Consider the following 26268-nt stretch of genomic DNA (forward strand, 5'->3'; position numbering starts at 1 on the left):
TGTGTGTGCTGACTTACAGACTGTCCATCCTCACGGGACAGATGGAGAGGGATCAACTCAGGAGGCTCAGGGGGGACTGCAATCCCACGCTCATGCCAGTCCCCTCAGTGGCTTCTACACTAACCCCCTCCATGTCTGTCTCTATGGGCGTCCCTCTCAGGGCTGGAGATGTGGGTGTCTGAGATAGGTAACAGGGTGCATATTAAGGTGTGTGGACACAGCTGTGTGTGTGTGGGGGGGGACCATGTGTATGCATGTGTGCTTTGGGGGGGGGTCTCCCCCAGGAGCACGCTTCCAGGGCAGGACACACTTCATAGCCTTTCCTGCCACCATCATCCAGGTCCTCATCATGTGCTGTCCACTCAACAGCAGCTGCCGAGCGGCTCGCATGTCTGGAGCTGCTGTGCGTGGAGCTGCAGACAGGAATGGAGGAAGCAGAGAAGCCCACAGCTTCCTCAGATAGCTTCCTCTTGGCCATTTATTTGAACACAACAGACCTCTCAGCATCCATGATGCTTTAATAACAGGCTTTCATGAGACCAGATGAGGTGCAGATGCCCCCAAAGGCCCCAGCACAGAAGATGCTCAGGGAGAAGGGGATGGATGGATGGATGGATGGACGTTGAGGGAGTCAGTATAGCATTTAGAGAAGGGAAACTCTCCAGGCAAGAACATGTCAACTCCAAGAGCCCTTCTTGGGCACCCCGGCCACATGCTGTTCTTTTTCTCAGAGACCCCACTCCAGGACTGGGACTCACTCATTATACCAGACATGGGGCTTCATTCATTCATCAACATCTCCTTAACAAAGCCTTTCTAAAAACAGGCACAGCTCTGCCGCATGCAAACATTACACACTCCCTGCTGGCTTCATCTTTCTCCCATTTAGAAAATCAACAAGACTGCCTGCAGAGAAAGCTTGAATTAAGACCCAGAACCAGCTCCAAGAAGTAATGGGGCCCTCGTCCACACTTGTCTTCCTCCTGCGCAGCCTCCTGGGGGTTGGGGTTTAGGGGTGCCCGGCCGCCCATGGACATGCCTTCTGGGAACCCCCCACTGTGCTGGACCCCCCACTTTCGTTCTTCTGCTCACACAAGAAACTGCTCGTTGTCCCAAGCCTGCCAACGGGGCCAGGCCTCCTGGCATCACAGTGGGCACTTGGCTCTCTGTGACTCTCTCTGACCTTCTGCCTTTGTCCCTCTGTCTCTCTTTCTCTGTATCTCCATATAGCAATTTCTCAAGAAGAGGATGCTCTGATTGGGGAGGGGGGTCCGGCCCTTATGCCCCTCAGACCCTGAGCCCTGAGCTGGGGAGTGAGGTGGTGGAAAGACTGGCACCCCTCCCCCATTTCCCACTTGAGACCTCAGGGCACGGTGTGTCCCCACCAATCCTCCACCAATCACCCCCTCCTCTGCACACACCACAACGTCCCTTTGATTGTTCCAGTCCACAGGTCGCCATGGTGACGGGCACTCCCAGTGCTGATGCTATTTCCCAGAATGGACATCACCAGCCCCTCCCTGAGGACAGAGCTCTCCGCACTGGCCCACCCTAGCTCTCCACAGGCTCTCCAGCTGCGTGCCTGACTGCCCTAGTGGGATAAAGAGGCCTCGGAGGGCAGGGAGGGGCTGAGCCTTGGGGGGTGGGAGGGAGGTGGGAACAGGGAGCTGAACTCAGAGTCCAGGCCCAGGGGGCCACCTGTGCAGAGGCCTGAGCATATTCCACTGGGCAGAGGGGACTGGAGGAGATATAGTGCCGGCTGGAGAGCCGGGCAGGACAGGTGGGGCCCAGAGCCTGGGACTCAGGAGGCTGTTCCAGGGCTGGCCCTGCCCATGAGGCCCTGCCCCATCTGTGAGACCCTGCCCATGAGGCCCTGCCCCATCTGTGAGACCCTGCCCATGAGGCTCTGCCCCATCTGCACCTCGGTGCCCTGGATACACTGATCCCACTATTGCCCCCTTAGAGGCATTCTTCTACACTGGGCCACATGGAGCCGAGTGGCTGAGGGACACCAGCAAGAAGCAGGGGAGTGTGAGAGAGCACAGAGCCAGGGTGGCAGCCAACCTGCGTGGCCTCCTGAGGGGTGGGCTAGACCGGGCAGCCTTGCAAAGGCCCAGGGGCAGGAGGCAGCATGGACGGGCCTTCGAGAAGGAGCGTGGCCGTGACCGAGTGGAAGTCCCTGGGAGTCGGGGCAGCAGTCAGAGCAGCCTGAGGCAGACAAGTGAAGGGAGGAAGGAGTGGATGGATGGATGCCGCTCCGGTGGAGGGGGGCCCTGTGGTGCGGGCTGGGGGCAGGGACCCGCAGGCCAGGGAGGCCAGGCAGCAGGGCCTCTGCTGCATCCCGGTGGGCCTCCGGAGCAATTCTGCTGCATCTGTTTTCTGGTGGCGAGTGGGGGCTGGGGGCTGCTGCTGCTGGGGTCCCAGCCCCTGCCCCACCCACCCCTTCTCATCGGGATCCCACGTGGCGAGAGGCAGAAGCACAACCAGAAATGTTCCAGCAAAAAAAAAAGACACAGTGGTTCTTGGCAAACTTTTTTGGCCAGAACATTTCCGGCTGGGCTCCAGGCGCATCCGCGGTCCACCTTCCTCAGCTGGCTTCCGCGACCCCTGCCCTCCTCTACCCCCTCATCCCCAACGTGTGACAGAGCCACAGCCCTCTGCCCACCCAGTGACCCACACTGAGGCCCAGGATCCCCCTCTCCCTCCCAGCCTCGCTGCCCAGGGCTGGCGGGTGTGGGCTCCGTCCCGCGGGCCTTAGGTGCGGGGGTATTTGAGGACAGTGCAGGGCTGTGGAGTATGCGGTGGATTTGGCTTCCATTAAGGGGGAGGGTTATGAAAAGGGGGAGGGTAGCCCTAACCCCATGGGCAGCAAGGCCTGTTCCCAGGAGAGAGCTACCCAGGGAGCCCTGCCCCAGCCCAGCAGTGTGCTCTGAGCACCAAGGCGGCTTCGCGGGGGGGGGGGGGGGGGGGGGCTCCCCCTCCCTCTCCCCCTCTCTCTTTCCCCCTCCCCCCTCCTCCGCCCTGTGCCACAGGTCGGGGTGGGGATGTGATGGCCAGCAGTGCCTTACCCCAGCCTATGCTCAGGTAGAGCCGGAAGATGCGCTGCTCAGAGAAGACGGAGAGGGCCAGCAGCGAGTACAGGTACACGCCCTCCACCAGGAGCCAGTAGTAATTGGCCGCCACACAGTACTGCATGAGCAGGAACACCAGGCGGCAGCTCAGAGAGTCCTGGGGGCAGAGGAAGGGTCCCGGGGGGACAACAGCTCTGGCCCCTGCCTCTCTTAACCCCTCCCCCATGTCAGACTGATAACTCCCTAAGGGCAGGGGCCGTGTCTCCTCAGGGGGCCACGATGGATTGCCTCTCCCATCAGACTGGGGGCTCCCTGAGGACCAGGCCTGGGCAGCTCTTGCCTTTCTCTGTGCCAGGCCTGGGTGGGTGGGGGGCACCAGCCTCACCATCTGCCCACCCCTCCCCAGGCCCTTCCCGGACACACCACACACCTGGTAGGAGAGGAGCCCGTCCCACTGGTGCTGCTGGGCAGCCGTGCTGTACATCCACTTGAGGGCCGCATCCTTGACGAAGACAGACAGTGCTCGGAGGATGAAGGACGCAAACAGGTTCAGGTGGATGTAGTTCCGGGTGCAGTGCAGGTGTCTGGGAGAGAAAGCAGGGCCCTCTGGCAAGACAGCCCGCAGCCCCTGGCTCTCAGGCTAGCACACCCGGGGCACACTCCGGCTCTGGGGCTGTGCTCCTGTCCTCCCTCAGAGTATGCCCATCTCCCCACAACCGTGACAACCCTTTTGCTTCATTCAAGTCCGGCCTCTCCATAAGCCTTTGGTTGTGTGGTCATTGCACCCCCAACCCCACCCACATTCTGTCCTCTGTCTGTGGCATCTTCTTTGCTACAAAGTCATGTGTGGCCCAAGTGGTGAAGGTGCGAGGACCCCTTCCCCCAGTGGGGACTTTGCTTCTTGCTGGCAGGGCCCTTTTTACCTGCCTCGGGCTGCCATACAGGGCATGTGGGAAGGATTCCAAAAGTATTGGATATAATTTCAATATCCTTTCATGTAAAAACGTGTTACAGACTGGAAATACGAGGGCATTTCTTAACATGATAAGGGCTAACTACCCAAACCAGGAGCAAACATCACTCTTAACTGAGAAACTTTAGAAGTATTCCCTTTAAAATCAGAAAAAAATAAGGCTCATCCTATCTAATAAAAGAGTAATATGCAAGTTGACCATCACTCCAACACACAAGATGGCTGCCCCCATGTGGTCAAAGATCCTGCCCCCATGTGGACACAAGATGACTGCCACAAGATGGCCAGCAGGGGAGGGCAGTTGGGAGGGACCAGGCCTGCAAGAGAGGGCAATTGGGGGTGATCAGGCCTGCAGGGGAGGGCAGTTAGGGGCAACCAGGCTGGCGGGGGAGGGCACTTAGAGGCAATCGGGCTGGCAGGGGAGCAGTTAGGCGTCGATCAGGCTGGCAGGGGAGTGGTTAGGGGGTGATCAGGCTGGCAGGCAGAAATGGTTAGGGGCAATCAGGCAGGCAGGCAAGTGAGCGGTTGGGAGCCAGCAGTCCTGGATTGTGAGAGGGATGTCCGACTGCCCGTTTAGGGGTCCCAGATTGGAGAGGGTGCAGGCTGGGCTGAGGGACACAGGCGCTCCGTGCCTCCCCCTCCCCCCCACCCCCGGGCACGAATTTCGTGCACCAGGCCTCTAGTCTGGACATAAGAAGCTATCATCACATCTACTCACATTGTACGACAGACCCTAGCCACTATAACAAGAAAAGGAAAGAGTGTGTTGGAATTGGGAAAGCCTTGGTTGGTGTGGCTAAGTTGGTTGGGGCATCATCCCATGCACTGAAGGGTCATGGGTTGGATTCAAAGTCAGGGCACATACCCAAGTTTCATACCCTGGAGGCAACCAACCAATGTTTCTCTCTTTCCCTTCTTCTCTCTCTAAAATCAGCAAAAACATATCCTCAGGTGAGGATTTTAAAAAAATAGATTTGAGAATAAAGGAACAAAATTGTTATTATTTGTAGATGATAGATTATCTTAATAGAAAATCCAAGACACTTGACACATAAATTATTAGAACTAGTAAGAGAGTTCAGCAAGGTGATATGTAGGGTCATATACATCAGCAACAAACAATGAAAAAGTAAATTTTAAAAATTCATTTATAATACTTTTAATTGATTACCTAGAAATAAGCGTAACTTAACATGGGCAAGATTTCTAGGAAGAATAAAACTTACTAAAATCATTAAAGAAGATTTAAATTAATTGAAGCTATACCACATTCACAGAGAGACTCACTTTCTTAAAGATGTCAATTCTCCCCATATTAATTGATAATGTCAATATAGCTATAACAAAAATTCCAACAGTGTTGGTTTTTAAAAATGAAATTTAAAAATGTGTAAAGAAGAGGGGAGGACTGAGATTAGTCCAGACCACACAGTAGGGGCCCTTGCTGCAAGTGAACAGAGACTTTTAATGAATATATAGTAGCGAAGGCACCACGCTATTGCCAAAGGACAAATAAAGAGACCAACGAACATGACAGAAACCAACCCAGCCACCGGTGGCCCTTGCTGCCTGGCAGGGTAGGCATTGCAACCGAGGGGGGAGGATGACTGGCAGTAAATGGTCCTGGACAATTAACTAAATGTATACATGGGAAAGAAAATTCATCTTTATTTCCATCAGAGACAAAAACAAACTCCAGGCACAGCAAAGAACCATCAGGAATGAGCAAAACTCATGACCCCAGGAGATAAGGGAAGATTTCTCACACAAGACCATAACAAAGTTTGGTCTTTGAAAAAACGATACATTTTAAATCAATTGACAAAATTATTTTTTATCTATTGACAAATTTTGGTTATCAATAAAAACAGAAAAATTAATATATTTCATTCCACTAAAATTGATGTCTTCTGTGCATAAAAGGCACCAGAGTGAGTGAAAAAATAATAATAATAAACCACAGACTAAGAGAAGACATTTCCTGCATTGATATCCAGAATATGTAATGAATGCCTAAGATAAAAACGAAGAAGCCAAATAAGCCAATAAAAAGTAAGCGATTCTACGAGCAAGCAATTCACAGAATCAAACATAAAAAACGTTGCTCTCTCTGGGAATCAGAGATATGCACATTAAAATCGCAATGAGATATTTCAGACACTTTAGATTAGCAACAATTAAGCCTGAAAATACTAAAGAGTGGTGAGGATATTAAGGGAACTCTCATTTATTAGTAGTGAGAAGGCAAACTGGTGTGATCACTTTGGAAGCAACTTAACCACACCTGATAAATTTGCAAAAGCACGCGCTATTCCGATCAGGCGACTGTACTCGGAGGTATGTGCCCTCAGAGAAATGCACAAGGGGTCACAGGTAAGAGAGTTCATTGTAGCAAGGTTTATAATCCAGGAGAGGAAAACTTCAAATGCTCACTGAAAGGACAAGCGATAAATGAACTGTGCTGTGTGTCACACAATGTGGTACAAAGCGACAGTTAAAGGGAATGAAGAATTACCTGTTTCAACGGAAATGAATCTCCCAAAAACATTGTCAGGCCAAAAAATAACATTGCGGAAGAATCAATGTCCAGCATGTTGTCCAAAGCATACAACATTCGGGCTATATATTTTACAGACTTACAAAAGCAATGAGAGTATGCGTGGGAATTATAAGCAGCCCTCCAAGGGAACAGGGAGTAAGTGCTGTCCTGGGGAGCGAAACTGTGGTTTTTAGACTGGATGGTGCGTGCATGGGTGGCCCCAGGATTAGCCACTGTATCTCCAAATCACTGAAATACTTCATAGTAAAATTAATTCCTTGAGTGAATGCATCTATTGAGCACTGACTATGTGCTCAGCACTGACTGTGCCAGGTACCAGGGGACATAGGAGGAATATCACCTCTCCGGTTCCTGCTGACGGGTCTCCTGAGCTTCCCGCCCTTGGACTCCCTCCTGCCCTTGACACCAGCCCCCCGGCCCACCCCTGGCCAGCGCCGAGGGCGTGAGAAGAAGCTGGTACTCTGGAAAAAATGGTTCCTCTAGGAAAACCTTTCCCTGGGGTGGCTGATGAGCTCTGAAGAGGAGCAGGCCCTCTGAACCCGAGGTATGTCTAGAACCATACTCAACCCTGACTATCTGAGTTACACATGCCCTAAGAGCATGTCCCCTCCTCTACAGCCCACGGTGAAGGTGTGCGGGTGCCTCATGTGTGGACATGTGGCATTTGTTTTTCCTTCTTTGCAGTATTACATGCACATGTTTATATAGCAGAGATTAGACTCAGCACATAGCGTCATAGCCGTGTTTTCAGCCTCACATTCAATGGGGTGGGCTCTCTGGAGACCTCTTAAGGGAAGAACCTGCTGCCTGTGGTTTTGGTTTGGTGCCCCTGCCTCCATGTGGGGACAGACAGGAGTTAGGACACGGCAGTGCCTCGGGCCCGGCCCCTTACCTGAAGCCCAGGAGGATGGCGGAGGCGATGACCAGGGCGGAGAAGGAGAGCGCGTAGCCCACCGTGTAGACGATGTAGAGGGACAGGAGCTGGTCCTCTGGGGAGCTCTGTGTGCACACAGGGACATGTGGACATGGGATGCCCCAGGACGTCCCTCCCACACCCCTCCTTCCCATGGGACTGTGGGGGCCCCGAATGCAGAAAGAGAATAAGCCTGGGTCTCCAGATCCCAGGACCCTGGTCCAAGGCCAGAGGTGAACACGCACCACCTCTGCCCAGAGAGCATGGTGTGCAAAGCTCCCCCCTGGATCGATGGAGGAGATGACCAGGGCCCAGCCCCCACACCCCCCAGGGCCCAGAGCCCTGCTCCACTGACGCTGGGACCTGCTACCCCTCGCTGGCTCGGAGCCCCATCTTCAACTCACCCTGTCCCCACGCTTGGACTCCTCGCACTCCGACAGGTCCCGCCAGGGCAGGCTGGAGTTGACCTGGTGCAGCCACAGGCCGTTGGCCGTGCAGAAGCGGTACACGTGGCCCTGCAGCACTGGGCGGGGACATGGGGCTGAGCCTCGGCCACTGCCCCGGGCCTCTCGTCCTCTGCACCCCGGGCTTCCCACGCCCCCAGGACTGGCCTCTGGGAGTTAGTAACACCTCACACACAAACCCACACACAGACTCCCACACACCTGGCCTCCTGCCCTGCCACGTGCCCACCTGGCCCAGGGACAGGAGAGACGGTCACGAAGGTGGGGCTGCCGCCGCCCTCAGCCCCTCCTCCTGGCTGAGCTGCAGGGCGATCAAGGAAGCCTTGCCTGAGAGGAGCCGACTCCAGCCACTGCCAGGCCCCGTCTCTGCCTCAGTCACACTGATCCCAGGGCTGCTGTGACCTCAGTGGCCCTGGCAGCCCACAGCCACCTGCTGCGGCTTCTGATCCGCAGGCTCAGTGCCCACCTCCCCCCAACACTCCGTGGGCAGAGCAGGCCTGGAAACCAAGTGGGCAGGGAGCGGCTAAGAGGAAGCGAGAGACATGGCCCTGTCCTCAGGGAGCCCCAGTCTGAGGGGGACACAGCCCTGTCCTCAGGGAGCCGCTGTCTGAGGGGGACACAGCCCTGTCCTCAGGGAGCCCCAGTCTGAGGGGGACACAGCCCTGTCCTCAGGGAGCCGCTGTCTGAGGGGGACACAGCCCTGTCCTCAGGGAGCCCCAGTCTGAGGGGGACACAGCCCTGTCCTCAGGGAGCCGCTGTCTGAGGGGGACACAGCCCTGTCCTCAGGGAGCCCCAGTCTGAGGGAGACACAGCCCTGTCCTCAGGGAGCCCCAGTCTGAGGGAGACACAGCCCTGTCCTCAGGGAGCCCCTGTCTGAGGGAGACACAGCCCTGTCCTCAGGGAGCCCCAGTCTGAGGGGGACACAGCCCTGTCCTCAGGGAGCCCCAGTCTGAGGGGGACACAGCCCTGTCCTCAGGGAGCCGCTGTCTGAGGGAGACACAGCCCTGTCCTCAGGGAGCCCCAGTCTGAGGGGGGACACAGCCTGTCCTCAGGGAGCCCCAGTCTGAGGGAGACACAGCCCTGTCCTCAGGGAGCCCCAGTCTGAGGGAGACACAGCCTGTCCTCAGGGAGCCCCAGTCTGAGGGGGGACACAGCCCTGTCCTCAGGGAGCCCCAGTCTGAGGGGACACAGCCTGTCCTCAGGGAGCCCCAGTTTGAGGGGACACAGCCCTGTCCTCAGGGAGCCCCAGTCTGAGGGGACACAGCCCTGTCCTCAGGGAGCCCCAGTTTGAGGGGACACAGCCCTGTCCTCAGGGAGCCCCAGTCTGATGGGACACAGCCCTGTCCTCGGGGAGCCCCAGTCTGAGGGGACACAGCCCTGTCCTCAGGGAGCCCCAGTCTGAGGGAGCCCCAGTCTGAGGGGGACACGGTCCTGCCCTCAGGGAGCCCCAGTTTGAGGGGACACAGCCCTGTCCTCAGGGAGCCCCAGTTTGAGGGGACACAGCCCTGTCCTCAGGGAGCCCCAGTCTGAGGGGGACACAGCCCTGTCCTCAAGGAGCCCCAGTCTGAGGGGGACACAGCCCTGTCCTCAGGGAGCCCCAGTCTGAGGGGGACACAGCCCTGTCCTCAGGGAGCCCCAGTCTGAGGGAGCCCCAGTCTGAGGGGGACACAGCCTGTCCTCAGGGAGCCCCAGTCTGAGGGGGACACAGCCCTGTCCTCAGGGAGCCCCAGTCTGAGGGGGACACAGCCCTGTCCTCAAGGAGCCCCAGTCTGAGGGGGACACAGCCCTGTCCTCAGGGAGCCCCAGTCTGAGGGAGCCCCAGTCTGAGGGGGACACAGCCTGTCCTCAGGGAGCCCCAGTCTGAGGGGGACACAGCCCTGTCCTCAGGGAGCCCCAGTCTGAGGGGGACACAGCCCTGTCCTCAGGGAGCCCCAGTCTGAGGGGGACACAGCCCTGTCCTCGGGGAGCCCCAGTCTGAGGGGGACACAGCCCTGTCCTCAGGGATCCCCAGTCTGAGGGGACACAGACCTGTCCTCAGGGAGCCCCAGTCTGAGGGAGCCCCAGTCTGAGGGGGACACGGTCCTGCCCTCAGGGAGCCCCAGTTTGAGGGGGACACGGCACTGTCCTCAGGGAGCCCCAGTCTGATGGGACACAGCCCTGTCCTCAAGGAGCCCCAGTCTGAGGGAGCCCCAGTCTGAGGGGGACACAGCCCTGTCCTCAAGGAGCCCCAGTCTGAGGGAGCCCCAGTCTGAGGGGACACAGCCCTGTCCTCAGGGAGCCCCAGTCTGAGGGGGACACAGCCCTGTCCTCAGGGAGCCCCAGTCTGAGGGGGACACAGCCCTGTCCTCAAGGAGCCCCAGTCTGAGGGAGCCCCAGTCTGAGGGGACACAGCCCTGTCCTCAGGGAGCCCAGTTGAAGCAGGAAGGAAGCACACTTCCTGGCTTTAGTGAGACTCACAGAAAAAAGCCAAAAATGTGGTCAGAAAGGAGGAGCACAAATACAAAGCAAGAGAGACCAAGCACCGGCCAGGCGAGCGGTGCCCTTCACTCACATCCAGGCATCTGGACCCGAGTCCATCCCCAGCCACGCCACACTGTCCCCTCCCCAGGACACGCAGGCCTGTGGCCACGGGTTGCTCCATGAGCATGAGTCTGCCCCCAGGGCAGGACGTGGGACAGAATGAGGGAGGTAGGAGAGGGGTGGCACAGGGGGATCCAGGAGAGAAGCTGGAGCCAGGACAAATTTTAAAAGATTTTACCATTTTAAAGATGTTAGAGCCCTGCTTCCCCAGCTGTGGGAGGCAGAGCCGCGTGAGGGGGAGGTGGCAGGGCGGGCAGGCTTCCTTGTGGAGGTGGAATATAGACCCTGGCTGCGGGCATGGCCAGCCTCCCTGCTGGTGCCCAGGAGGGCCTAGGCCAGGGCTGTCTCCCAGTGCACACCCTCCACCGCCCACCGCGTGAGTGCAGACCTTCACTGCAGGGTCTGGGACAGCGTCTCCCTGCCCGGTCAGGCACCTGCAGGCTGTCCGTCAGGCCCTGTCCTCCCTAGCTGGCCCCCGGGCACCCTGGGCAGCCTCCCTGCTGGCTCTCCTTCCCCTGCTCCCTGCCACAAGCAAACCCTGAACCAGGTCCCTCTCCGGGACATAGCACCTGGCACACAGTGAGGCACGTCAGCTTGCAGCATCGCTCCCAGAAGGCCCTGCATTTTAAGAGACTTCTCTTGGAAAGTCTGAAGTCTAACAGCGGGACTTCCGGCAGCGGTAGAGCCTGTCCCAGCACCCCTAATGCAGAACCAGGCAAGACAGGGGCAGAGGAGGGGAGAGCCCGTCTCAGGCCCCGAATGCATCTGCTGTTTGCTGGGTGGATGCCTGAAACCCTTCACTAGGGGGCCCAGTCCTTTTCTGGCCAAACCAGTGGTAGATAAGCCCAGAGCAGTGCTGGGATCTGGGCTCCCACCCCATGGCGAGTGGGGCTGAGGCCAGAGCCTTCTCCGGCAGCCTGTGGGTGGGGGGTGAGAAAGAGGGAGGGAGGAGGGCTGGGGGAGGGAGAGGACACAGCCTGGGGCACAAACCATCAAATCGCCAGTTACCAAGCACTCAGCCCGTGGGAGCATGACCCTGCTGATACCTACTCGCCACCGCGGGCTCAGGGCCTGGCACTCCACAATTGCTGGAGCCCGCCCATCACGCCCCTTTGCACACCCACTCTGCAGGCTGCGCACTCAAAGAACCTGTCTCATGCACCTGCTGTATGCCTGACACCTTTGAGCATCACTACCACCTGACATAGTTCATCCCATTTGGCAGGTGGAGAAACGAAGTCTCTCAGAGGCCAAGCGACCTGCCCCAGACCAGCCAGCCAGGACGCAGCAGAGGTGGGACTCAGACCCCAGCTCTTTGCCTCCAAAAGCCAAGTGTTAGCAGCCACATGCACTGCTAGGAGTCAACAATGGCCACATGCCGTTTCTCCTCTGCCCTTCCCAGGGCCGATCACTGGCATCCAGCATCCTCCTGCCAGCGGGACCCCAGGCCGGCCGCACCCTCTGTTCAGGGCCAGCGGGGAGGACGGGAAGATGGGGAGGTGGTGTGAGCACAGATGTGGTGTTACTGGCAGAGCGTCAGGGATCACCGCGTCCCTGAAACAGTCTATGTGAGGGTGGCTGTCAATTATCCTTCAGCAGCAGCAAATATTAAAATCCAGGGCTGGCTCCTGGCTGGGCCGTGGTCCCCAGATGCCCATCTTGGCTGGGGGTGCAGCGGGTCCAGGCCCAGCCCTGCTTATCAGCCCAGCTTTATCTGGCCCAGGAGCTGCTGGTAAATCAGCCAGGGGCTTGGCTCCGGTCTTGTCAACACCAGGAGGCAGCCGGCCACATGCCAGGAGGCCCAGGAATATTTCATTAAGTCAGACCCTGGTGTTGGAAATAAAACCCCCAATTAAACACTTCCCCTCCCGGAAACTGCAGCGGCGTCTGTAATCAAGCTAACAGCCGCCCTTCCACGTGGCTGCGGCACGCGGGGCCGCGGAGAGCCGCTCATGAATCCATTAGCTCTGCTCTGGCAACGGCAGGTGCCAGCAGGACGCCTGGCCCCTCTCACAGACCACAGGCCCAGCTGAGGGCCCCGAGGGGGTCACAGGCCCTTCCCAAAGTGCTGACATGCAGGTCAGAGGCGGGGCTCAGACCAAAGGCATCAGCGTGGGGGGTGAGGTGAGGGTGGAGCATCAATCATGGCCTAGGAAGAGGAGGGCAGGTTCCGAACTGCACAGACTCAAGTTCAGATCCTGGTTCTGCCTCAACCAGCCATGGGACCGGGAACAGACCTCCTGGGTCTCCGTTTCCTCATTTGTAAGTGGGACCATAATGACTGCCCTGCCCGGGTCTGCAGGGTGAGGATTAGGAGATAAAGTGTGTGAAGAGCCTAGTGCACAGGAAGCTTTCAACACGTGGTCCCAGTGGGAGCCCTGCTGCTGCCCCACCCCAATTTCTCCAAAGGGCGCCCCTTCACTGAGGCTGGGGCTGGGGCGCGGGACACCTCCTCAGCCAGAACTCCCCCAAAGCCAAGCTCGGGTCCGTCTCCCCGTGGCAACCCGGGCCCGCCACGGGAGCTCCCACGCTGCTACTCAGGGGAGGCACCTGTCAGAGCTTCCGAGACTTGTGAGTGATAGGCCCCTTTGCACGCATTTTATGACTCCCATGTAATTAGAACTGAGCTAACACGCAGGTAGAGATCAGGAGGGGCTACAGCTAATGAGATCAGAATGATGGGTAACAAGCAGATCGTTGTGTGTGGGTAAACGGCCCTCCTTCCCCTTCTTCCTCTGCCTGTTCGTTCAGGCCCGATGTCACCTCTCTGAAAGCCACAACGCGGGCAGGAGAAGTGGCTCTGACCTTCCTCAGCACACTTCCTGGGCCGCTGAGCTGACCTCTTCAGCCCCGTGGTGAGGGGTCACCCCTACTGCCCAGCGCACACACTCACACACCCTTAAGCGGGACTCTCCCTGGCCGCCCCAGCTCCTGACACAGACCTAACTGTTTTGAATGTAGTTCCTTCTGTGGTCATTCATTCCTCGGCCTGCTCTGCCCCAGGAGGCTGACCCCTGTGGACAGCATCACTTGGGCTCTCTGACCTCTACTGGGCTTGACCAGGGGACGTGTCAGCAGAAGGTAGGAGGGTGGGAGGGGAGAGACGCTGGGGGATTTCTCCCTGGCTCCCTTCCTGCCTTGATTTGGAGGTTCCGGCAGTGGCTTCAGGCTGGCCTCTCTGTCACCACGACCTCCGGCTGTCATGGGGGCCCCAGAGCCCCGTTCCTGCCCCACTCGGGTCCAGAGGTGCTAAGCTTCCCTCAGCTGCAGTCCATGGTGCTTTATGTACCTGTCGGCCCCAGCTCTGCCCAGCCTCTGTAAGTGCTCACCACTGAACTCTCTTCCACATCCCAGCTGAGTGTGTTTTCTGCCAGCATCCACCTGAGACAACCCTTCCTTCTGCCCACCCCTAACCCGTGCTCACTGGCCACTTCCTTGATCAGCCCAAGAAAGATCCCAAACTGCCCCTTCCTGCTCCCACATGCCCTGAGTGGGGGTGAGGGAAGCCCCGGGTGCCAGCCTCTGCCCAGGGGGCGGCCAGGACAGGCCAGAGGCAGCAATTCTGCTGCGGGAGCCGGGTGGGTGTCTCTTCGGATCCCTCACTCAGGGAGAGGGGCAGGGGAGGCGGCATGGGTGATTCTGAGTGTCAGAAAAGGGTATGAATTAGTGCGGGAGTCAGGGAGGGGTGGGGCGGGCAGGGCCTGGGCCGTGGCTGTTATCTTCGTGTAGAAAGCAATAAAACTGTGTTCGCTCATAAACGGGCACCACCAGGACCTATTTCCTGCTCAAATAAAATTAAAGGTGATGGATGGAGCCAGGAGCAGCAGGGGAGCGGGGGGCAGCTTGTGCTGAGTGATGGGGCCTGTCCGGCGCCTGGCTCCGGGGGGTCTAGGGCGCAGCCCAGGCTGGGCTGTACGCAGCCTCCCAAACCTCTGGGAGGCAGGGGATGTGGAGGTATTCCGGGAGATGGACGAGGTAGATAGGGTGGGTGAAAAAAATTAACAGCAACCATTTTTCAAGAACCTGCAATTCTCCCAACACCCCCATCACCTGGCTCCGTCCCATGTCCCAGGTGAGCCAGCTGAGGCACAGGGAGGTCTGAGGGTTCCCTCCAGCTCACACAGCCACTCAGAACAGTGGCAAGCACAGCCACTGATTGTAAGACTCGGCTTTCCCATCTCTGGAAAGAGGGCAGGCAGCTCACTGCTCTCCCTCAAGCTGTGTCCAGCCAGCAGACGCCCCGGCCACTCACCTGTCTCCATGCCCAGGAATACACATGTGCATGCACGCGCGCGCGCGCACACACACACACACACACACACACACACACACACTCATGCTTGCACACTCAGGGAAGTCTGGGATAGCAATTAAACCAGACTCCTGACTGAGTCCCGGGTCTTCTATTTACAAGCTGTGTGAGCTTGGAAAAGTCACTCAGCATCTCTGTGCCTCGGTTTGTGCCTCTGTAAAACAGGAAGATAATTGGAGTACTGGCCTCATAGTGTTGTTGTGAGGATTACATGAGTTCAGGTATGTACAGTGCTTACAACAGGCCACAAGGTGCTGTGTGGAGGGCCCTGTCGTAGCCAGGCTTGCCCTATGCACCTCAGGGAGGTGGTGTCCTGGGGGTGGAGAAGGAGAGTCTCTGTAGGACTCCTGCTACGGCTTCATATGACCTCAGTCCTGAATGCTGAGGTGAGGCTCATGCCAGGCCCTGCCAGGTGACCTGATGTTCGGCTAAAGGGCGCCTCCTCCAGGAAGGCCGCAGGCTTCCCATGGTGAGACCTCATTTTCACACTTGCTTCTGGGCTGGTTTCTGCTCAGTCTCAGGTCCCCTCGGACACAGTGGTGAAGATCACAGGCTGGGTTCAAATCCTGGCCCTGCCATTTACCACATCATTTGGAGCAAGTAGCTTAAACTTTCTGGGGCCTCAGTTTCCTCATCTTTACAAGAAGCATAACCATGGGGCAGTAGTAAAGATTAAATGAACACCCTGCTTTCAGGCAATACTTGGCACATAGAAGGTACTCGATAAATATCAGCCCTTACTGTAATCATTATTATGAGAGAGTATCTTTTCTCCCCTGATTGGGACTGAGCTCCTTGAGGCAGGGTGTGTGTCTCTGTTAACCCCCCTGACACCTGAGATAGATGGGTAGTGTGGGGGTGCATCAACTGCCCCTCCAGTCAGAGCCCCCCATGCAGCCTCTGTAGGTCTCTGTACTCCAATGACCCCTCACTTATCTGGTTACACCTTCCCCCGTGCAGGGCATCCCCTGCAGGCAGGAGTGAGCTGGGAGGCCTTAGGGACAGCTCCCCAATGCCCTCATCACTGCTCCCAGTGGGTCCATCTGACCAGCGAAGTCCTGAAGAGTTAGGAGGTGGCTACATGCCACCACCAGGTACAGGGCACCTACCAACACCCAGCACATATACATGCATACATACATACATGCATACATACATCAGAGCAATGGCACCTCTAGGTAATGTCCCAGGACTGTTCCCACCGGGCTCCATTCCTAACTGCTGGATGAGGGGCCCACGTTTCTCCTTAAGTCAGACCCCACACTTCCCCCACCCCACCTGCCAGCACAGCCTCAGGCCCAGTTACACCCAATGTCCCCCCTGCCCCCTCGACCCAAGGAAAAGCCGGCAGGCTACCCAGAAGGAGGCCTAAAGAACTTCTGGGGTGAGGAAGGCTGTGTCCCAGTGGAAAGGAAGCAGTGTGCACCCCACCCCAACTGCACCCCCAGCCTCCTGGACACCGGAGGGTGGTCCACACCAGAGGAGGGGACTCACCGCTGTTGGCCCAGGGCAGGTACCAGGGGCAGCTGACATTCACGAAGGAGCCGGGTGGCCCATCTGGCCAGCAGGCATAGTCATCGAAGGTCCGGTTGCAGAACAATTCTGGGTGCAGAGAGAACAGTCCTGAGTCCCGGCCTGTCTGAGGCACTTCCCCACCACAGGGCTGGTGGGTCAGGACCCTGCGCTCTGCGAACCTCTGCTGAGCACCTGCTGTTTGCCAGGCAAGCAGACTTGGCCACTTAGCAGTGGTACTTTGAGCAAGTTGCTTAATGTTCCTCTTCCCTCATCTGTAAGACGGGGGTAATCCCGGTTCCCCAGGGCTTTGTGGGGACACATAGTGCATGGCATGGAGATAACGGAGCATAGTAAGTGCTCAATAAACAAGCTCCTTAGGACTATTCTTATACATTGCATTCGAGGGGGAAATGGTAGCTCACGTGGCTGTTATCACCTTCCTAAGGTTGCTGCGTTGTGATTGAACCAGGCCTTTGGTCTCCTAACCCCGCCTTCCCCCCAAACATTCATTGTTATAAATATGCTGGTGGGCCCACAGTCCCTGCACAGGCCGGGAAGTGCTGAGGACACAGAATGGAAAGGCCTGAGGGGCCCAAGCCAGGGACAAGGGGCGTAGACATCAACAAGACAACACCCCAAAGCACAGGGCAGATGTGGCGTCCCAGAGGCAAAGGATGCCCACCCAAGGAACGGGCCCCACCTGGACTCACCTGTGGCTGGGGGTGGAGCCTCAGTCAGGAAGCGCTGGCACTGGTGGCGATATTCACGCCATTTCTGCACTGTCTCCGAGAGGGACACGGTGGCACCCTGAGGGGAGGGCAGAAATGGGGCCCCTCTGGTTCAAGCCAACCTCTCTTCTAACCCCCGCGCCCAACACACTTGGTTTCTGGATGTCCAGGGGATCTAGAGCCCCGAACTCCACCAGGCGCTGGCGGTCTGAGAAGGGGAGGGAACCAGTGGCGCTTCAGAGGGACGTTTTTATGTCTCTGTCCCTCCCAGGGACTGGTGCGCAGTCTGTGTGGCAGTGCCCTGCAAGTGTCTCCTGACTTGATGCTTTGGGGGAGGCCTGGGGGGAAGGGAGGGGAGGATGTGTGTCAATCATGGTCTCCTCTGACCTCACCAAGGAGAAAGTCCCTGGGAACCCCACGCTTTGTGACTGCCAAGGGCTCCGCTCCCAGTGCCCCGTCAGCCTGCAAACTTTCAACCATTCTAGAAGGGAAATACAGGCCCAGAGTGGGAGAGGGACGCAGTCAGGGTCACACAGCACCCTAAGGGGCAGAGCTAAGGCCAGCTGGAGTCCTGGGGGGCACAGGTGTGGTGGGGTTCACTGCTGAGAATTCGATCCCTCCTGCACAAAGCAATCCTGTGGGGGAGGCAACACCACTCCCCAGTGTCCCCTGTAACATAACAACACAGGTCAAATGTGCAGCTCAGCTTCAGTCAGCTGGAGAGGGGGCGCCCTGAGGCCTGGTGTGAAGGGGTCAGGAAAGTTCCAGAACATGGAGCTCAGGCCTGTGACGGGAGGGGTCCCCCATCTGTGATTAGGGGAATATGAGTGTCAATTTTCAGATAAGGTAACAGAACTGGCCTTTTAGCATGGAGACCCCAATGGACCCACCCAGTGAGAATGGTCCCTTCCAAACATTTTTTTATGTGCTTCCTTTAGGTTTGTCTTGGGACTCTGTTTCTTTTCTTTTCTTTTCTTTTCTTTTCTTTCCTTTTCTCTTCTCTTATTTTCTTTTCTTTTCTCTTCTCTTCTTTTTTTCCTGAACAGGCTCAAGATGATAAATATTCCTCATGTAGAGGCTGCAGTTGCAAAATGACCAGGGAGCCCTACATATAATAATTTAAAACAAATTTCACTTTTTGAAATTACAAAAGTAGACACATGTGCTGAAATCAAAATAGTTTGTTTTGGAAGCTCACAGCCTTGACTGGCAGTGCTCTAAGCACTTACTGGGCCTGGTTTCTGAGTATCCCGCCCACAGGGGAGCGGAGTCCTGGCTTATAAGACATGGCCTGGCCCGTAAAAGACACAGGTTACCATGTGCTGGTTCCCCAGGGAGGGGACCAGGCCTGCTTGAGCCCCAGCCACATTCCTGGAGTAAGCGTGCTGAGGCCACATGGGCCACCTGGAGGATGGAGCTCTTCTGAGGGCAAAGTTCAAGTGTATTTGAATAGTATTGTTATAAATAAATAACACGATTCTTTAATCAACCTCAACAACAGCGAAGGCAGTGGCAGGATTTTAGCTACAAGTGAGGCCTGGTGGACCCACCTCATCCTCCAAATCCCTTTCCTGCAACTCTGGCCCTGCCTGCAGCAGCGGCTGTTGGGGCTGCTGGGGCAGGTGGCCCTGGGGGCCCTGAGGGCAGAGGCTGGGAGATTTCCCCTGACCTCTCCTTCTGGGAGGAGAGCAGGCAGGGAGCAAGGTCACTGCTGGGAACTGGGGCAGAAGGTATATCTGGGCCAGGGAGTGGGGACAAGGCAGCCGTGGAGACCAGAAGCCTCAGGGTGGGGGTGGGGTGGGGGTTAAAGGCCAAGGTCAGGCCATGAAGGCCTGGCCACCACCTTAGGGAGCTTTAGAGGCAGGCAGCCTGTCACCTGCTCTATCTCAGACGGGGGCTCCCTGAGGACAGGGCTGTGTCCCCTCAGACTGGGGCTCCCTGAGGACAGGGCTGTGTCCCCCTCACACTGGGGCTCCCTGAGGACAGGGCTGTGTCCCCCTCAGACTGGGGCTCCCTGAGGACAGGGCTGTGTCCCCTCAGACTGGGGCTCCCTGAGGACAGGGCTGTGTCCCCCTCAGACTGGGGCTTCCTGAGGACAGGGTCGTGTCTCCCCTCAGACTGGGGCTCCCTGAGGACAGGGCTGTGTCCCCCTCAGACTGGGGCTCCAGTTATAAGAGGAATAAGCCCCGAGGATGTAATGTACAGCATAGGGAATATAATCAATAGTATTGTTACAACCATGTAACAATGGTAATCATGTCAGAAGATAAATAAATGTTGAATTTCTATGTTGTTTACCTGAAACTAATTTGATATCATGTCAATTATAATTAAAAATAAGTCAAGTGCTATGAGAACACACACACACACACACACACACACACAGAAATAAGAACAGGCCTGTGTCCCCCTCAGAAAGAGCTCCCTGGCAACGGGGGTCCTGCACCAGCTTGGGGTCTCCAAATACTGCTCACACCCCTCCTGTGGCCCCTTCCAGGACTAATTAACTGGGCCTCAGGCCTCTCCTCACCTGGGGTTATGGGAGCCACACTGTGCCAGGCTCTGGGTGGTGGTGTGGGGGATGGGCAGGCCTGGGGAAGACGAAGATGTAGGACCCAGCTCTGGCCTGAGAGAGGCTCCAGGCCAGGTTGTGCCCTTCACTTGTGGGTGGGGTGGGTCCTTGCTTTGCAGGACAGGACAGAGAAGGGGTGGTGGGCGTGCTCAGGCTGGGCCAGGCTCAGTACAGACTCCAGACCCCGGGAGACTGGGAGCTGGGGATGAATGGAGGGTGGGTGGGGAGAGACTGGGCTAGCGAGGGTGGAGGGAGGGCATTGCAGCAGAAGGGCCCAGCGGGGACAGGGTGCAGAGCAGGGGCACTGATACTCCAGGAGCAGAGGAAAGCCTGGACTGAGGTTCAGGAGGATTCCCGGGCCAGAACGGGACCTGGACAGAGTTGAGGATATGGCCTGGGGCAGGGCTGGGGGCCACCCGGGGCAGCCGGACCCAGGTGCTCAGGTGGACTCAGTAACACCGTGGAGGGTAAACAGCCCTGGCTTTGGGCTCAGACCTGGGCCTGACATGGAATTAATTAATTAACCCCCCATAAATTGTTTGTGACCTTGTGCAAGAATTTAAACTCCCAGCCTCAGTTTTCACATGTGCAAATGGGAATAATAACAGTCCCTCCCCATCCAGGCTTGTTGTGAGGAATAAGTGAGTTCATGCTGAGAGTGGTCCCTGGCAGGGAATGCATGGTCAACAGCACGGCCTCAGGATTTCTGCTGTTTGTGGGAGGAGCAGTGGAACAAGCAGCCTGGCTTCCTGGGGAGTCTGGGCCCCACCCCTCCATCACTTTTAGGATCAGCACTCTGCCCAAAGCAGGAAACAAACATACTTTCACCCAAGAATCAAGCAGCCAAGAGGGGACGCGGGGGACTCCATGTCCAAGGGCAGGGAACAGTGAGGAGGAGCAAGGCCCTGCCCACCAGCCCAGCCCCACTGTATCCTCCCATGGCATGAGGCCCCGCCCCAAGCCAGAGAAGTGGGGCTTGGGCTGCTGGCCGGTGAGAGGACACAGTGGAGGGTGCCCCTGCCCCTCACAGGGCAGCAGAGCTGGCCCAGAGTACAGGGCAGAGGGGAGGGGCCCGCAGGCCTGGGTGCGGGCCAGGTTGGCAGTTTTTAAAATTGGGATTTGCCAGGCTTCATGGGACCGTTCTGAGGGGGGTGAGGGCAAATGAGGGTGGAGTTTACAACAGGAGGGGGTGTCTCTCAGATTCAGGAGGTGAGAAAGAGGATGCCAGGAGGGAGTGGTATGCGAGCCCTGAACAGGGAGTCACAGAGTACCAGGACCTCTGGCCTCTTGGTTTAAATCTCAGCTGTGACTGAAGGGGCATATTTAATCTTTTGGGGCCTCAGTTCCTTCGCCTATAAAATGGGCATATCATTCTGAGTTACTGCACAGATCCAGCAAGATAAGGCAGGTGAGCATCCTCAGGAGGTACAAGCCCTGTAGCGTGGGCAGCATGAGGAGGAAGGGGGCGGAGAGGAAGGATGGAGGTGGAGGGGCGCTCTGAGCCTCGAGCCCTGAGCCAATCGCTGCTAACCTGAAAATCCCTCCTACTGTTTTATTCCTCCCAGGGAGTAAGGGCATCGGATTCTTTTCTTTCCTGGGAACTGGTTTGATTGAAGGGGAGGAGGAAAGAGACCTTGCCTCTCTGGGCCACTGAGGTGGGAAAAATAGGAGAGGGCCCCCCAAAAGAAGAAAGAGGGCTCGGAAGACAGCTCTGATCCCCGAAGGCTCCTCCCAGGACCCCAAGGCCCTTAGCCACTTCCCAGGGCCCAAATCACTGGCCCCTGTGCCCTGGAGGGGTGGGGCTGTCAGCCCCTGGCTCTTAGACACCCCTCCTTTTTGTTGTCTTAAGAACTCCAGATACACAAGCGAAAGGGTAGGGAAAGGAATAGTGCACACACGTTCTCACATGCACAACAACCTCACACGGATACCCTGTCACGCATTACCACACACGTCAACACATGCTTACTTCCCGAGAGATGACCCAGAGTCTCTCACTTGCTGAGACACTGCCCACAAGACAGACACACACACACACACACACACACACACACACGTTCCTTGACTGACATAAACTCAACTCACAGTGTCACACACATACATACAGAGACACAGCCACACATTCTGTGACAAGTGCTCTGTCTCTCACCCACACCCGGACTCATTCTGGCAGTCAGCCAGTCACACACTAAGATGTCACACACACACACACACACACACACACACACACACACACACCTTCCAGACACAGTATCACATATGAGGTCACAAACACATATACACTGTCAGACACAATCACATGCTGAGATGTTTCACACACAGTGACACACACAAACAGACTGTCATACACTCAGGGCCATGTACAAGCACACAGAGAAATAGGCCCATACAGCCCTCACCCCCTGGTCTGTCTCTCAGTTTCTCTCTCCCTGTTTCTACGTCTCTGTATCTCTCTAACACACACACACACACACACACACACACACACACACGAGTCTGCATAAAGGCAGGTGGCAGCTAAGGCATCAGAGGGCAGGATGTGATTTGCTGGTTGCTCCTGCCCTGGCAGCCACCTGGGTCCATGTCCAGGAGTGAGCCTAGCTCAGAACAACATCCACAGCTGACCGCAGTGCACCCTGGACTCCCTCCGTCCTCCACTGAGGTGCAGAGCCGGGCCTCCACAGCCCCTCTCCAAGCCCTACTCTGCTGCCTCAGGGAAGGCTTGCAGATTCCCGAGGACAAATGGGTCAGTCTGCCAAGCGACCTAAGCTCTCGGGTGCCAGTGTCTCCGTCCTCTCCATACCCTATTTACAGATGAGGAAACTGAGGTTCGGGACGGCCAGGTGTCCTATCCAAGATCACCAGCTGATAGACTCAATATGTGAACCAGGCTTGTCTGGTTCTAATTTGGGTGTCAAAGGCCTCCCCGTCCCCAGTAGAACAGCTCCCTCCCAGGGGGCTTGGGAGGTCAGGAGCAGGGGTGGGTGGTCCTTGCCAGAAGCAATGGAGTAGCCTAGGTCCCCTTCTTCAGAGCTCACCCCTGCCTGCAGGGGCTGCTTCCAGCCCTGACCCGGAGCTCCCTCTGGGACCTTCCTTCAGTCCCACCTGGGCACCAGCCCCGCACCCCTTGCTCCTCTCTGATCCTGAACAGCGGGGCCACCTTACACAGGGAACCTTTCTTTTCTGAGCTCTGCCCCTCCCCTCTACCCCCCCCCCCCCCTCCGCCCAATCAGTGGCCTGGAGGGAGTAACTCTAGTCTTGCCAACCTCATGAACAGAAAATAGAATGTAAAATTTACCTTTTCTTAAAGTCTTATATGAGGGCATGAGGTTGTCACAATTATTGCGGTCTAATCTCAGAGTCCCTATCCACAGTAGCCAGGGATGCTCAGGGGCCCCCCAACAAGAGCATGCCCGAGACGGCACCGTCTCTGCTCAGAGCCTGGCTCACCCTGCCCTTCTCTGTCCCCCAACCTTGCTATGGCCCCAGGATATTGGGTTTATACTTTGGCCCAGGACTGAGGAATGAGGGGATGAGAAGGAAGGGCAGGTTCAAGGAGCCTGTCTCCTCTGGGGAAATGAAGGAACTTTGTGGAGAAGACAGGAAGTCTCCAGAACCTCTCCTCTTCCCTGAATCCAAACCAGTCTACACACCGGGCCTGGAGCAGGATGGAGCCCAACCCCATCTTCGTCCAGGAGAGGAGGTGAAGGTGAGGGAGAGGCAGGTCATGGGCCTGCAGTCCTGGCTCCCGAAAGATCCCAAGTGCACCAGGGAAGCCATGGCCTGGCTGAGGGGTTGGGGGAGATGCTGTGTGTGCGTGTGGGGGATCGGGGGGGGTATCTCCTATGGCCAGAGGCAGTAACTGGGCTGAGGGATAGGGACACAGAGGGCATCTGGAAAGGAACTTGGGGCTGAAAATGGGCTGGCACCTTAGCTGGGAGGCACATCTGTCCATATCTGGATTCTTAAGGGGTGAAGTAGGCCCCCACCAAGGCAATAGCCCCTCATCCTGCCTCCCACCTGTGTTGGGACAGTTCCAAGGCCTGTATAGGCGCACTCCCTGCAGCCCTGGGTTCTTCGGGTCTGGGGGTCAGGATGGGAGGCCATGGAAGAGACAGTTGCGACACAGGACAGGCCACCCAAGCCTGTGCCTCCTCTCTGCTCAAGCTTCTCACAGCGTCTTAGGAAAACTCCCTTGCCAAATGCAGGCTGACCACAGCCCCGCACGCCCGGGGCTGGAGACAGGACAGGCAGGGAGGCAGTGGGGAGCATGGAGGGGGCTTCAGAGCTCCTCCCCATGGCCTGCTCCCCGGTGGAGAGGAGGCCAAGGTGTCTGTGTGGCTCAGGATGTGCTCTGGTGTGTGTTGTCCACCAGGGGGTCAGAGGGGGCTCAGGCTGGTGAGGGGGGCCTGCTGCTTCCAGGAGCCTCCAGCCTGCTTGCCGCAGGGGCCGGGGAGTGTGCATGTGACAAATTCATCTGGGAGGTCACCAGGAAGGACGAGCGCCGCAGGGTCCCAGGGGCAATGAGTCAAAGGCTGCGCTGGGGGCCGGGGGTCATGCAGCCGGGCGCCCACACCCGGGCCCCTCTGTCCCCAGAGCCTTCTCAGGGTCTCAGGGTCTTCGAACAGCCAGCGGGCAGCTGGGGGGTGGGCACTGCGGGCAGGGGTCGGGGCGCAGCGGGGCGGGGCCAGGTCGGGCGCAGTGGAGAGGCGGAGGCCAGGGAGGGGGCGAGCCTGGCTGAGCCAGGCGGCGGGCCCGGGTCCGGGGAGAAGGAGTTGGGAAAGTGTCTGGGAGACGCGGTGCCAAGTCAGCGCCCGGCGGCCGTGGGGCAGCTGGCGCCTCGCAGAGGGGCCCGGGCGGCCGGGAAGCGGGCGCGGCGCGGGGAGGGTCGCCCCGGCCAGGCCACCCCGTCCGCCCAGCCCCGGACCAGCTCCGCAGTCCCTGCTCCCTGAGCTCCTGCTCCCTTCCCCTGCGGTCGCGGAGTTTCTTCTAAGTCCCGCCGCCCCTGCCGGGACCCGCCCGCGCCCCCACTTCCCCGCGGGGCTCACCTGGGGGCGGGGGCCGGCCCTGCCCACCGCCCCGAGCAGCAGCAGCGCCAGGCGGAGCGGCCCGGGGGCGCCGGCCATGGCGGGCTCAGGACCGGGCCATCGCTGCCACCTGCGGAACCGGCGACTGAGCCCGGCCGGCGGGCGGGCGGGCGGCGCGGGGAGGAGCCGGCGCGGGGCGCCCCGCCCGCGGGAGGGGCCAGCGGGTCCCCGGCCTTCTTTCCCGCAGCCGGCACTCCGCAGCCCCGCCGCGCGCTCAGTCAGTCCGGGACCGGGGGGATGCTGGGCCCTGCGCCCCCAGCGACACCCACGCACCCGGACTTCCTCCCAGGGACCCCGGCTAAGGAAAGCCAAACCAGCCCCACCTCTCCGACACCCAGAGGAAACTGGACCTGCGGAGCGCGTGGGACTCGTCCAAGGTCACCCCGCCCGCAGATCCCTCCCGGAAAGTGTAACCCCAAGAGCTGCGAGTGACTAGGAGGACAGACCCACTCCGAGGGGTGCCTCCTTCCAAGGCCGCCCCTCTCCCCACCTCTGTCCCGAAGGGCGCCCTGGGATGTCTGGGCTTGGGGGAGGAGAGGGCGAGAAGGAAGGGTGTGGAGCCCTGCTGCTGGGGAAGTCCGGGGGGCCCCCCACTCCTGCAGCCCCCACGGCCCGCTCTGAATCGGGGGCTCTCAGACCTCAGTGTCCCGTGATAACGTGGGCCCATGGCTGCTCCCTGGGACCCCTGCGTCGTCTCCCCGTATTTTACCCCCCCACACACCTCCAAACATAGTGCGGGCCAGGGGTGGGGCGGGGGTGGGAGTAAGGGCTGAGCAGGCACTGATCCCATTCCCTAATGCCCACGAGGGGTGGGAAAAGGGGACCCCTACCCCCACAACACACACCCACCACCACCACCACCACCACCAAAAGAACTGGGATGCCACCTTTGGGGAGGGCAAGGGAGCAGCACTCAGCCCTGGACCTGCCCTGGGGCATGTCTGGCTGGAACACTCCAAAGGGAAAGAGGTTCTGTTGGAGTAGCTCCTGGGGAGAGAACAGAACTTAAAGCCCAGAGGAGGCCCGATCTAGGGGAGGAGGGAGGGGAAGGGGGAGGGGGGATGTAGAGGCTGGGAGAGGAGGGGAGGGTTGGAGGAGGGATGGGGGCAGGAGGGGAACAGAGACAGCCAGTGGCCCCATTCCGCCAGAGGGATCTCCTCTCCAGCAAGTTCTGCCTCCACCGCCCGGGAGTCCTTCACTCCCTCCTCTTCCCTGAAGTCGGTCTAACAGTCACCTCTGGGTGTCACTTAGGGTGTTTGTTCAGCTACACAGGACAGAAGACCCCAAACAACAATGGCGATGAAGGGCTATGTCCTAAAAGCGAGGCTGGAGTTCGGGGCAGGGCTGGAGCGTGGCTGCTGATCACCAGCCCCGGGCTCTCCTGGCTGCACCTTCTCCTGGTCCACAGCTCCCACCTAATGCTCCAAGGGGCTGCTCTGCCCCGGCCCGGCCCCAGCCTGACATCCACACTCAGGCAGCAGGCAGGAAGGGAA

General features: G+C 58.2%; 1 protein-coding gene across 1 annotated transcript in view; it reads right to left on the bottom strand.

Moving 5' to 3' along the window:
* GLP1R (glucagon like peptide 1 receptor) overlaps nucleotides 1-24871 on the bottom strand; it is a 34492-nt gene extending 9621 nt beyond the window's left edge. Inside the window, exons 1-7 of the mRNA XM_080664944.1 lie at nucleotides 24737-24871; nucleotides 17099-17195; nucleotides 16368-16475; nucleotides 7922-8040; nucleotides 7497-7603; nucleotides 3502-3655; nucleotides 3069-3228 (exon numbers count right to left, since the gene is read on the bottom strand). Of these exons, the coding sequence (XP_080521070.1) occupies nucleotides 3069-3228; nucleotides 3502-3655; nucleotides 7497-7603; nucleotides 7922-8040; nucleotides 16368-16475; nucleotides 17099-17195; nucleotides 24737-24814 (823 nt within the window). The 5' untranslated portion in view covers nucleotides 24815-24871. The remainder of the gene's footprint in view (nucleotides 1-3068; nucleotides 3229-3501; nucleotides 3656-7496; nucleotides 7604-7921; nucleotides 8041-16367; nucleotides 16476-17098; nucleotides 17196-24736) is intronic.
* Between the last annotated feature and the right edge of the window lie 1397 nt (nucleotides 24872-26268).

Source organism: Plecotus auritus (assembly GCF_963455305.1).
Source record: "Plecotus auritus genome assembly, chromosome: 4".
In the NCBI taxonomy this organism is placed as follows: Eukaryota; Metazoa; Chordata; class Mammalia; order Chiroptera; family Vespertilionidae; genus Plecotus; species Plecotus auritus.